We start from the raw sequence: 14,182 nt of genomic DNA, 5'->3' as shown, positions 1-14,182 counted from the left end.
TTACGTGGAATGTGTTAACATGGTTTTGTATATGGGCTTTTATAAGTCTCAGTATATCTCAAGATTAGGACTTTGTCTTTATATAAATGGACCTGAATACCTATGACCTTGACCGCTTAATGACCTTAACTTTCCATGCCAAACTTCCTAAAGTGTCTTGTACTGTACAATGAAAAAATTATCAAACATGATCTTATGATTTACAAAGATTTTTTTATGAAATCATTGTGATGATGTCATATGATTGACTAAGCCTCATTCTGTAACATTTTTTGGTCATGTATGACCAGTTTTGATGTAATAACTTTGAAATAGGGCATACAGTAGTATGAATGTAAAATTTGTGTGTTTTCGTGATTTATTTTTGTGAACACTTGAAGAGGTATTTTCACTTGATTGTAGCTTTGCTTCTACAGAACACTTAGAACAACCAACAAGTGCTTTTTGTTTACATTTGAAGAATTAGGCGTGGCAATATTTTCCATGACAGTTGATCGCGGACAATGAGTTCAATGGTCATTTGTTACTTACTTCTCATCCTCATTCAGAATACACATGGGATAAGTTAAGTCGGTAACTTGCCGAGAAATAGGTAATTATTGGGAAGTTATGCAGTAAAGCTGGTTAGATGGATCAGCGGCAAGATATGACCAAAAATGTGGTAAAATCAGCGTAAAGACCAAAAAAACAAACAAGCAACTTTTAAGAAATGAAGCACACTGAATTATAGACCTGGTTTTGCAGAATGATGTACTGATTCATTAATCCTCTACTTTTTGTAAATATATAAAAACTAGTTTTTGTATTGTGAATGGATAATAGTACTATATATAACCAGTAATTATCCTTGTCTGAAACAAAGAATAAGTCAAGCTATCAAGATGGCTGCTTAATCCTTGTTGTCAACTTCATGCAAAAACTTTAATGTAGCCTTTTATTTAAACATTAAAAGTTATTAACTTGAGACTTGAAATACTTGCTTATCATGACAAGGTGCAGTTGTAAGACAAGGGGCATATTTGTGAAAACTTTATTTTGGAGTAATTCCCCTTTTCATCTTAGAATTTTTGTCAAAATTGGTTGGACTTAACAGATGAGCGTTAACATCACATGGGGTGCTTTTGTTTAACTTGAAATGTAAAGATTGATATGATAATGCCCAAAGTAGTCTTAAATAGACTGTCTTTATAATTGTTAACATTTTAACATACGAATCTTGTTAATCTTTGTATGCAACATATTTTTTAACTTTTAACTTACTTATAAGATATTCATTGTGATTTTAAATAATTTGTTCATTTTCTTAATGAAGTTTCATTTTATAGTTAAAATTTTACCATAATTAATTCAATCCTTAAAATTAGCAGCTTTTAATAAAGTGTTTTAACCTAATTTTATTATTCCATTAACTTATTAACTTATGATATTTGTTGACTTTTAATTAAGCTGACAATATTTGAGCAAATATTAACTTGCATTTATATTTGTTAATTTTTTAACTCAAAAGGTTTCTTTAGCTTTGTAACTTTCAATATTTTTTTTTTATAAACTATATTCTTCAAGTTTTTAACTTTCAAATATTTGTTTAAGTTAATATGAGCAGAGTTAAATAAGTGTTCAGATTTTAAATTAGTAAATTTCAGATTTTTTATTATTAAAATTTTCAATAATAGATTTTTTTTTGTTTTTGGCTCTGTGATCCAAAATTGCAAACTACATGTAGTTACTAGTAGTTATGCTTGTTGCTTCACTCAGACTTGTTTACAGATCTGCTATCTTATAGACTGGTTAATTAATCTGCTATTTTGTAGACTGGTTTATCAATTTGCTATTTTGTAGACTGGTTTGCTCATATAAATTCTAATTAGGAATGTGATCTGTTGCATGCTTGACTAGTTATTCTTCAGTTTTGCCTAAACTTAACATGAATACTTTCATTTATTTATTTATTTTTTATGAATGAAAAAAAAAATTGGTGATAATTCATGTTTAGTTGATAGTAAGTATTTTGTGGTTGCAGTTCAATGTGTTTTTATTTCAATCATATACATATATTTAGATCATAGAAGATTGTAAAGTTCAAAGTGTTGTACAAAAAATAGAATTAGAATAGATAAGCAGTAAATTAAAGCTAATTTTCAGTTTTTCCTAAACAAAAGTGCCAAGGAAAGTTCGCCATTTTGCTGCCATTTCGAAGAGTTGATAACCTTTGACATTTTTATTCTATTTTTAGAACATGCCTCCTGGGCATCGTGAGGTTAGGTCCGCATCAACTACCAGCACACAGAGTCCTAGTGGGGCCTCAGCCGCATCTCATTCACAGAGGACAAAGAAAGTCAGCCACGGTTCAAATGAAAATATTCCTCAAACAAATGCAAGGTAGGTAAAAGGAAACTATAGAAAATTGAAAACATCAGGAGTGGCAATGGGAAATGTTGGGTTTATAATCGTCCTTCAACCCCTAACCTGCTAAATTTATGTGATGAATTTGCCCTCCTATGAATTTTGAACAGTCCATTCAAAGATATATTTAAAGATATATTATGCTCAAATTTGATATTTGAAAAAATAACAACTAATAATTACCATACAGTCTCTTTTGAATACAAACAGAGAAGATATGTTATGTTTTAAACAGGTAATCATAGTATGATTACAAAATGTCATTAAAAGAACAGGCAGTTTTTATAAGAATAGAAATAATTTGACAAGTAATAAGGAATGCAGCCTCCCAACATAGTTTATACATTCCCATATTCAAATTAATAGACATATTAAAGGGATTTCAATATCAAAATACAAAAAATTTAGCTACCAACAGTTATTATGTTCCCTGGTAAAACAGCAAGGATGTGCAGGCTGGCTTTACTCTATACTGGTGGCAAAAGCTTTTCACTTTTTGTTCTGACAAAGGTTTAATGTTAACATGCATCAGCATTCATTAGTAATATATACAATGCATTTAAAAATCTGTTCTTTAAAATCAAATTTGTTGAATAAGCAGTTTGGAAGTTTTTACTGAAAACTTGATATTTGAATACTGTGATCAACATGTTATATATAGAAAAAAAAATATTATTGTTCAAAATTTGATGAATGGGCAATTTTGAAGTTTTTGATTAAAGCTTGAAGTATCTGTCATATACTGTAGAGAATAGACATACTCTGGAATCAAGAATATTTTGGGTTTTTTCCCAGCTAATCTTGGGGTACAAATAAACTTCTACAGTTACAGCTTGGAAAATAAGCGCAACATATTACTTATTTATTGTTACCAGTAGTGCACCTTGAAGCTTTAACGGGTTTTTTTAATTTTTTATTAAAACATTATCTGTAGCAATTTACATTAACTTTTTATACATACGCATGTAATTCTGAATATTAACCTTACATTGATATTAAAAAACCCATTGCTCTTATTTCATTATGTTGAATGTAAGGCCTATGGAACTTCGGTTCTCAAGTTTTCACACTACTTGTTATGACACTAACCGCAACAACCCTCTTACTTTTGCATAACGTGTATTTTATCTAGGTCAATGTCGGTAACAAAGGCTCCTATGGCACACCCACACACCATAGATCCATTCAAGGAAGTAAAAGAATACATGATGGAGGCTGAGGACTACTCAACTGGTCTTACGGAAAAAATCAGTGTATGTATCTTAAAAAAATGATTTCATGAATCAAATCTAAACAACATTTTTACCTTTGTAAAAAGGGCAACTTCAGAAATAAAGTTGAATTGGTCTTTGTTCTGCGGGATGTTATATTAATTTTTTTCAAGTAAATTGTGTTACTATTGTTTAAGGTTGGTTATTGTTTTGAGTCGACTTCTCGAACAGACTTTATTGAAAAGTTTTTCTTTTACTGCACCATGTTGGTTTGATAATTTTTGTAAGCTGAGATTTTATAATATTATATAATAATATGTTGATAATACGAAGAAAGCAGTATAGTACATGTTGTTTGTAACCAGTTTACAAAAGTTAAGAAAGCTATCTCTTTGGCCTTCAAAAGAATGGCATTTGGTCAATTAGTATATCAAGGTAGCTGAATGTACCTCTCCAGTTCATGATACAATCTAATTTATAATACTGCACATTTGTAACTTGAACTATTCATTGTATAATCATGATGTTTTTAAAAACTGACAACTATATACACAGCTGCTGTCAATTTATAAAGTAGTTCAATTTTTGTTTGTTTGCTGTATCATAAATGAGTTATAAAGATTATTGGCAGTTTATGAACTGTTGTTGCTGGAATATAATATCGGGGCCATTATATTATAGTCTGTCAAAAATCTTTATAAATATTATAGTATAGGTTCATAGGTTATCCTATCTCAATATAAGTAAAACCCTAAGTTACATCACAAAATATACAAAATTTCATAAACATTTATTTTACAGGCATTACCTCAGTCAGGACAAGCAATAAACAGTTTAGACACTGTAAGTATATTTGTATTTAAAATAAGTAACTTGGTAATTTCAGCAATATCCTAAAATTATGAGACAACGTTAGATTGTGATGATAAATTGATATCATTACTGAAGATGTAATCACAATGACGGGATGATGGTGATGATGATGATGATGAAATACCTCCGGTTAAAAAAATTGAGACTTTAAATCTTTTGCACCCTCCCTCCATCCTCCTCCTACCTCCCACAGTTGTTTGGGTCCAACAAGGAAGTTTGAATTCTTTCAGATGATGAAGTTATTATGCTAGCTTATTGATGGCAAGTGGTTCATCACAGTTGCCTACTTGTGTCTTAAATAACACAAAGAGGGAAAATCTTTGGCAAGGCAGAATTTCCCCTTAGCAAGTCATCTATTTATCCCCCAGTGGTTATCCAGAAATCATGTCGGTTTTCACTTGCGGAGAATGGCAAATTACTGGTTAGTTTTCTAGGAAAGCCTGTTTGGTGGACTAACTGCAGAGACATAACCAAAAAAAAAGATGAGCAAAAATGGGATAAAAATTGTCATAAAAACCAGACAACAAAGAAACTTAGTTTATTTACTGCTGTCTAAGTTTACAGTTTAATATAAGACTTCCCATGATTGACAAGATGTGATGATTAGTGTCAAAATGAATAGTCACTAATTGGGAGTTAAATATTATCATTATTTGCACCTTAAAATTAAATTTCCAGATATTGGAAGTAAATTTTACTCCCAAAAAAAAATATCTGCCATTCAGACGAAAAAAGTTCCAGAATTCAGAAGTATGAATTACTGAAACAGGAGAAGAAATTTTAGAACCTAGAAAATTATATTTAAATTGGGAAATTTTTTAAGCTTTGGTAGATCTGAATTTTAGAAGGTACGCTGTATAACCCATGCATGGCTCATATTTTCATTAAAATGCTGCTTATATAATTATTATAGTGATATTTCTGGGATGTTTCAGGATATGTTGTTGATAAAAGCCACAACCTCTGCCACCCTCCAGTGTCTCGGTCAATGTCTTACCATGTTACAGCAGAGACAGGTAAAGTCACATTACTCTTGTAACGTTTTATCATTTATAACACTGTTTCTTATGTGCACATTCACTTTTTCACTTCACTGGTTGTAATTAGAAAATAAGCAAAAAAATATCACATTAAGTGGTGTTCGACTTCAATAAAGGTACATAGAGATGTAGGATAACTTTGTCGGCATTATCAGTATGAGTTGTCTTTAAGCAAGAGTTATATCCCTCTACCATCTTACAGCAAGAGTTATATCCCATTAGGAGCATACTGTAGTGGGGTTTGTCTGTATGTATGTATGTAAGTCACCTCTTCCATGTCTGATCTACAACTTGAAAAGAAATAATTATAAGCTATGATTTATATAACTTGCCCATGGCCAGTTGATGGCCCCTATTGATTTTGATGGCTGTAGGTCAAAGGTAAAGGTCACCATTGCATTAACCAGTAAAAGTTTGTCCTACCATAACTAGAATAAAATCCATTACACAAATAGCTGGTTATTAGTCCCTTACCGGTTTACCGGAGGGGACTTTAGGTTTACCCTCCGTCCGTCCGTCCGTCCGTCCGTCCGTCAGTCCGTCCGTCCACAAAACTGGATCCCGCGATAACGAAAAAAGTACTGAAAATATTTTAATGAAACTTGATATATGGATAGATGGCAGCATGGAGATTATGCATGTCTTTTTCTTTTCTTCCTATGTTGAAAATTCTGGTTGCTATGGCAACAAATAGACTGAAAATATGGCAAATTTTACACATAACCTCGATCCCGCGATAACACAAAAAGTACTGAAAATATTTTTATGAAACTTATTATATGGATAGATGGCAGTATGGAGATTATGCACGTCTTTTTCTTTTTTTCCTATGCTGAAAATTCTGGTTGCTATGGCAACAAATAGATCCGAAAATATGGCAAATTTTACACATAACCTGGATCCAGTGATAACGCAAAAAGTACTGAAAATATTTTTATGAAACTTGTCATATGGGTAGATGGCAGTATGGAAATTATGAACATCCTTTTCTTATCTTCCTATGTTGAAAATTCTGGTTGCTATGGCAACAAATAGACTGAAGTTCAAGATTTCTGATTCTAGTTTTAAAGTTTTTTCACTATAAGTTCTTTATTTCTTAAGGTATTTTCTTCAAACTTTAAATATAAGTTGCTAGTCATCAACCACATCATATGTGACAAGGTTTACAACTCTAGGACAAAATTTATCAGAATTACCTCCCTTGAACTTAAAATTTTCATGAAAAAAATATTGTTTTTTTAATAACTTCTTTTTTTCTGAATGTATCTACTTCAAACTTCATATAAATGTTTCTTATTATCACTCAACATTTGTGAGAAAGTTCAATACTCTAGCAAGACTATTTCCAGAATTATGCCCCTTTTGAACTTAGACTTTTTTTTGAGAAATTGGTAATTTTTACTCCAACTTCTTCAATCATGATAGGATTTTCTTCAAACTCCCACATCATAATAATAATTATGACAAGGTTTATAAATCTAGCATCCATATTTCCAGAATAATCTCCTCCTTAAACTTTTAATTTTTCCTATTCCTTCTTTTAACTTTCATTTACTTCAAATTCAAAATAAACATTCATTATTCATACCTTCATTACTAATTGTTCTTTGTTACACTCACATCATGTATGACATCTTGCATCTTTATTTCAAGAGTTATCTCCTTTTTAAAAATTTTGCTTTTAAAAATGTTATATTTTGATAACAGGGATGTTTAAAAAATAACTTTAGAGTGTCCTTCAGTCCGTCTGTCTGTACATAAAAACTGTTTCCTGTGATCACTTTTAAAGAACTTTTTCAACAAATTTACTTAAAATAGAAACATAAGTGAATGGCCAATGGCCCTTCAGAATGTTGCTGGGGTTCTAACCGGTACGGGACTTATGGATTGCTTGCAATACTATGATAATTGCTTGTTCTTTTAAGAAGGAACATTCTGTGTTAAATCCTACCATTTGACAAGTAAATTTAGAGACTTTTAAGTAAGGAGTATTTCTGATATTTTTTATACAGAAATTTATGAAGAAAAAGGTAAGACATCCGAGGGAATGTATCTGTTATTGTCACTGAATGGATTTATGTATTCCTTTATTTGATTTGAAGTTATATTTTATTTGGAAATATATGCATGCATTTTATGTTTAAATGGATTATAAAAAATGAGATCCTATCTTTTTATTTAGTTTGAATTGCTATATTTAACCAGAAAAAAAACCAAACTTTGAAGTGTTAAATATTCAAATATTGAGATACATAATGATAAGATTTTTTTTGCTTAGCTATGCAGCATTGAAAATGCCCAGTTACAGGACACTTGTATTGGGAATGATAAACCCTGTATTGCTTCAATTAACCCAGGTGTAAAATGAACATATATTTCTTTGTGTCATATGACAATCTCAACCTTAAAGTTCTCAATCATTGATGTTCTGATCAGGGGAAATAACTACAGACACCACCACAGTGTAAAAAAGATGCTTCAGGGGAATATATGTACTGAGATTTTGTCATTGATAGAATTTCTTGCTCCTGTAGCTTTCCAAGGGCAAGGAAAAAGTAAAAGAAACTGAACAAGATACAAAAATTTGGGTTTGTTCATGGCGTTAGTTCATTGCACAAATTCAGTAAGGTTTAACAGATTTGCTTCCTTCCTCCCCCTCTGGACTGGGGAATACTCTGTCCCTTTCTCCACCCAATCAGTTATGGCTTTGGATTGTTAAACATATCTTTCAAGACCCGCTCAGATTTATTGTTGAATATCTTATTGCTAAGTGTATAGCAATATGAATATTTTATTGCTAAATGTATGGCAATATGAATATTGTTTTGCTAAGTGTATAGCAGTATGAATATTTTATTGCTAAGTGTATAGCAATATGAATATTTTATTGCTAAGTGTATAGCAATATGAATATTTTCTTGCTAAATGTGTAGCAATATGAATATTTATTGCTAAGTGTGTAGTAATATGAATATTTTATTGCTAACTGTATAGCAATATGAATATTTTATTGCTAAATGTATGGCAATAAGAATATTGTTTTGCTAAGTGTATAGCAGTATGAATATTTTATTGCTAAGTGTGTAGTAATATGAATATTATATTGCTAAGTGTATAGCAGTACGAATATTCTATTGCTAAGTCACAATATAGCAATTCTGCATGTTTAACTTCCTTTGTCATTATAATGAAGCAAACTATTATTTTCAATAATGCTTTTTGTATATTTACTTAACATTAGTCAGTGTTGTTGTACAATGATAGATAGTTCATACACACAATTATTTATCTTTCCCTTTAAAATTTTCAATTTCTCAATGTGGAGATGGTTACTGTAGGGAATATTACATTAGTGTGCTATTCTGTATTGCTTTAGTTGATAGGGTATACTGCCAGAAGTGTGCTATTCTAGGTAATAATTCTGGTTGTATTACCTTAGTTGATTGCAGCTTATAGTTGTACTCCCAAAAAATTGCAGTGCTAGCAGGTATACAATTTACTTTAATCAATGAGGTAACACAAATAGGCCTTTCAAGTGTTTACAGTTTTTTGCAAATTGACTGACTGGCTATATCCATTAGAGAGTTACACCGGAATTAAGAATATTTTGGGTTTTTCCCTAGCTAATTGTCCAGTTGGGTGGGGGGAGGGGTACAAACAAACTTCAAACTTTTACAGTTACAGCTTTGACAATTAAATCGCAACAGATTGAGTTCCGGATAACATCTATTGCAACACCTGGATAATACATAGTCACTGGTTAACCTGGTAATACTGTTTGTGAGCGATTGGCCGAACAAAAAATTTGAAAGGTCAATTCATCAGAGTAGTGCACCCATGTAATTGACTATTTACCATCTGTAAAATGTGTAAAGAAAATTTGATGAAAAGGGAGAAAGCATGTATACTTATGATATACTTATGGCTATTAAAGCAACAGATTATTGATTTGTTGTTATGAAAAGTGTATTAATAAGATGCCGATACACATCCATGATTTGATAACTCATGTGATACAAATGAAAAACAAAATACAAGGTGTATGTATTTTTTCTATTGATGGAAAAATATCAAAATTATCAATGGGAAAACTAAAGTTCTAGGTTTATAATGAAAACTATCACTATTCAATATAAATTGAAAAGTATAATGTATATAAAAGGTGGAATTTGTACACAATGAAATGGACATAAGCAAAGTTTGTTTCTCAATTTGTGATTGTCTATATTAATTTTGTTGTATTTTACTGGACAAATTGCACAGTGAAATGAAATTTGCGATGACATCTGTTATAGGTGTTTGAGTGACTAAATAAGTTTAATATGGAATATGTGTTACATGTCATCAAAAAAGCATTAAAGACAAAATTCACTTTTTCAGTTTATATGTTTAACCACTATTTCTTTGGTTAAAAGATAGACATAAAATGTCTATTGTTAACAGTAAAAGTTACAGGGTATATTTTTTTCAACAGTATTATAAGTTTTTTGTATTTTGAGTTTTTTCAGCGTGTCGAATATTAGTAATTGAATAGTACAGTTCTAAATAGAACATATATGAGTCGTGTCATGACAAAACAAACATAGTGCGTTTGCGACCAGCATGGATCCAGACCAGCCTGCGCATCTGTGCAGTCTGATCAGGATCCATGCTGTTCGCTTACAAACCCTTTAACAAGTAGAGAAACTGATAGCGAACAGCATGGATCGATTGGATCCTGATCAGACTGAGCGGATGCGCAGGCTGGTCTGGATCCATGCTGGTCGCAAACACACTATGTTGGTTTTGTCGTGATGCGGCTCATATGTTGAATAAATCATTTAAATAATTAGGAAAAGAAAATATTCTCAGAAAATCTTTATCTTAGTATTAACCCAAAAATTATATTTGTACCCATCATTATATTCTTACACAGTTTTCAACAGAATGATATAGTTTTGCTATGCCTTTGTAAAAATAAAGATCACAGTGCTCGATTAATAAATACTGCTTGGTTGAAATTAGTAAATTTTGGATTTTGAATGAGTGTAAGTTCAATACTGAATGTATTGAATATCAGAATATGTTGAATAATATTTTATTGTGCGAGCCTCTTGCAAGCATAATTTTTTTTTTCAACAAGTTTTGATAAATTCAGTAATGGACCTACACGAATATAATATTCTATTTATCACATACCCAAAATAAAGACTGTTTAAAATGAAAAAGAATTAGTTTTTAGCTCGACTTTTCTATGAAAAGGGGAGCTATCCTACTCGCCCCGGCGTCGGCGTCGGCGTCACACCTTGGTTAAGTTTTTCGTACCACCCCACTTTATTTCAGAAGTATTACAAGTATGGCTTTGAAACTTACCATACTTGTTCACCATCATAACCTCCATCTACAGACAAGAGTACATAACTCTGTCAAGGTTTTTTGACAGAATTATGGCCCTTTTTTGACTTAGAAAGTGTATTGAGCTTGGTTAAGTTTTTTGTACCACCTCACTTTATTTCAAAACCATTGGAGGTATTGCTTTGAAACTGACCATACTTGTTTACCATCACGACCTTCATCAACAGACAAGAGGACATAACTCTGTCAAGGTTTTTGACAGAATTATGCCCCTTTTTGACTTAGAAAAATACATTGAATATGGGTAAAATCCACTTATTGCCTTAACCCTTTGAGATATTGCTTTGAAACTTTTAATGCTATTTCACATCATTACCCCCATCTGTACGCAAGAGAAGGTAACTCTGTCAAGGATTTGTTTTAAAAATTAAGGCCTTTTATCGACTTAGAATCTTGGTTAAGTTTTTAGTACCAGTCCACTTTTTGACTGAACTGTTTGAGATATTAATTTGAAAGTTGGAATACTTGTTTACAATCATGATTCCCAAACATGTCCAGGAGAAGGTAATTCTGTCAAAGATTTTATTTGAATTATGGCCCTTAACTGTCAATGTTTTGACTTAAACATTTCAAACTTTGCTGCAGTGTTCAAGGGTATCACACAATTCAGTAAAATAATTCTTCACTAAATATCTTAATGCTCATGGCCATTGTTCACTTTAAAAATACAGAGATTCTTGTATTGCCTTTTACTGCAAAACTTTTTTTATTGGCAAGCAATAAAAAAGTCGAGCGCGCTGTCTTACGGACAGCTCTTGTTCATTGATGCACTTATAGTATAACACTAATATCTAGTGCTTCTTTACTCTATGTTTGTATAACGCAAATGAAATCACATCAAAATATATGCACAGCCATGCAATACCATTTTTTCGGAGTCGCTAAAGCGGCACGGGTATGTGATAAAAATCACTATAAAAAAAACGCTTTTTCTTAACTTAAAGTCTTTTTTTCCGTCTATTTTCACGATATCATAGTTTACACTTTGTGATATTGTTATGTGATAAGTATTATAGTATTTATAGGGTAAAAGAGGATTTTTAACCAGGTTTTCCCGAAGGAAAAAACTGGTTATTAGATTGAGGTTATGTCGGCGGGCGGGCGGACGGGCGGGGCGGGCGGACGGGCGGGCGGGCGGGCGTAAAACAATTTCTTCTGTGCGCAACTCCTCCTACATTTCTCAACGGATTTTGACCAAACTTTCACAGAAGCTTTGTCATCAAGTGCCCTGGCGCATATTGTCGGGGTTTTGCGATTAGATAATATTTGACCTAATTATGGCCCTTTGTTTTTTTCCCTTATATAAAATATATAGTGAACAATTTCTTTCTGTGCGCAACTCCTCCTACATTTCTCAACGGATTTTGACCAAACTTTCTCAGAAGCTTTGTCATCAAGTGCCCTGACACATATTGCCAGGGTTTTGCAATTGGTATATATTTGACCTAATTATGGCCCTTTGTTTTTTTTCCTTATATAGAATATATAGTGAACAATTTCTTCTGTGCTCAACTCCTCCTACATTTCTCAACGGATTTTGACCAAACTTTCTTAGAAGCTTTGTTTTCAAGTGCCTGGCACATATTGTTGGGGTTTTGTGATTGGATAATATTTGACCGAATTATGGCCCTTTGTATATTTTTTTCCTTATACAGAATATATAGAGAACAATTTCTTCTGTGCTCAACTCCTCCTACATTTCTCAACGGATTTTTGACCAAACTCTCTTAGATCTTTGTTTTCAAGTGCCTGGCACATATTGTCGGGGTTTTGTGATTGGATAATATTTTGACCGAATTATGGCCCTTTGTATATTTTTTCCTTATACAGAATATATAGTGAACAATTTCTACCAGTGCGCAACTTCTCCTACATTTCTCAATGGATTTTGACCAAAACTTTCACAGAAGCTTTGTCATCAAGTGCCCTGGCGCTCACTAAATTCCCATGTTTCTTCCAAGACATCATTCAAGTATTTTTTTTAAAATTGTGAACATACTTTTCTTGATATCGCACAAAACACCACACGCCAATATTGTTGACAAAAGAAAATGACAAGAGACACCAAAAATGCAAAAATTAAGCAAAAATAAAGTACTGTTTACCTTTCTAAAACATTTGGGGGAAAAGGCGAATAGACAAACATAAAATTTCTCAATCATTTTTGTTTGAGGAATATTAAAAAAGCCATAATTCCTCCTAAAAGTTCAATTAAAAACAAATGACCCTTCATTTCAAAGCTTCTGTGAAATATTTTGCTGAAAACCTGGTTGCATCGCATTGCGATGTTCCTTGTTTTTATATATGAGAATGATACTAGAATAGTTGTGTTTGTTTTTTTCCTCTCTCATTTAAGAATGTTTTTTACAAAATGTTTTTTCCTATTGTTTGCTTTGTAGGAGGCTTACGGTGTATTACCATCTGTCCCTTCAATTGCTAGTGCCTCTGTAGACATGTAAGTGTTGTTTCTTGTATTTTGTGTTGTGGTTATATATAGTTGATAAACCAACATGAAAGTTTTAAAGCTTTTTACTGAATATATCAGATAATGTTTGAAGCTGTTATAAAAAAAACGCAGTGTTTATTAAAGACACTCCTTTGAGGTTTTTTTTTTTTACATAACAGGATTAGAATTATTATTTTCTCTAGATTATAAGTATACCATTAGATCAATAACTTGTGTGCAAATTTCAGATTATTTCCTCACTGCTTTTTTTCCAATTAAATCATTTTTATTATAAAATGCAAAATGTCATAAAAAAAAGAAAAGTATTTAAACTCTTTTGACTTAAATTGGGCAAAGAATCACCTTATTCTTTATGATGTTTTGCATATTTTTTTTAGTGAAAGTGCCCCATTTGATCTTTGTAAGAATTAAACAAATTTGAGCCCCTCATGACGAAACCAACATAGTGTGTTTGCCACCAGCATGGATCCAGACCAGCCTGCACATCCGCACAGTCTGATCAGGTTTTATGCTTTCGCTTCCCAAACCCATTACAAGGAGAGAAACTTTAATTTGCAAAAAAGCATTTGGGAACCCGATCAAAGGTTTGCAAACCCCCCTTGTTGGTTTTTTTAAAAAATTAAACAAAAGTTTTCTTTTGGGACAGCCCGTGTTTTATAACTCTATTAAAATATTTTACTTTAGAAAAATTTCCGAGATTTTTCCCCCAGTGTTAAATGAATATATTTTTCATGAACATGGATGTTTCATTTCTTGGAAAAACCAAAGTATGGTAAAATTTTACCTTTAAAAAA

The 14,182-nt window shown here is 31.8% G+C and overlaps 1 protein-coding gene across 1 annotated transcript in view; it reads left to right on the top strand.

The window, feature by feature from the left end:
• LOC132741826 (oxysterol-binding protein-related protein 11-like) overlaps nt 1–14,182 on the top strand; it is a 43,665-nt gene that overhangs the window by 16,791 nt on the left and 12,692 nt on the right. Inside the window, 6 exon segments of the mRNA XM_060730087.1 lie at nt 2,234–2,379; nt 3,536–3,656; nt 4,416–4,457; nt 5,423–5,503; nt 7,540–7,557; nt 13,321–13,376. Coding sequence (XP_060586070.1) covers nt 2,234–2,379; nt 3,536–3,656; nt 4,416–4,457; nt 5,423–5,503; nt 7,540–7,557; nt 13,321–13,376 — 464 coding nt within the window.

The sequence above is a fragment of the Ruditapes philippinarum genome, unplaced genomic scaffold (genome assembly GCF_026571515.1).
Source record: "Ruditapes philippinarum isolate M1 unplaced genomic scaffold, ASM2657151v2 ctg5794_1_1_1_1, whole genome shotgun sequence".
Lineage (NCBI taxonomy): Eukaryota > Metazoa > Mollusca > Bivalvia > Venerida > Veneridae > Ruditapes > Ruditapes philippinarum.
The sequence above is the reverse complement of the archived record's forward strand: the minus strand, read 5'-3'. Positions and strand labels throughout refer to the sequence as shown.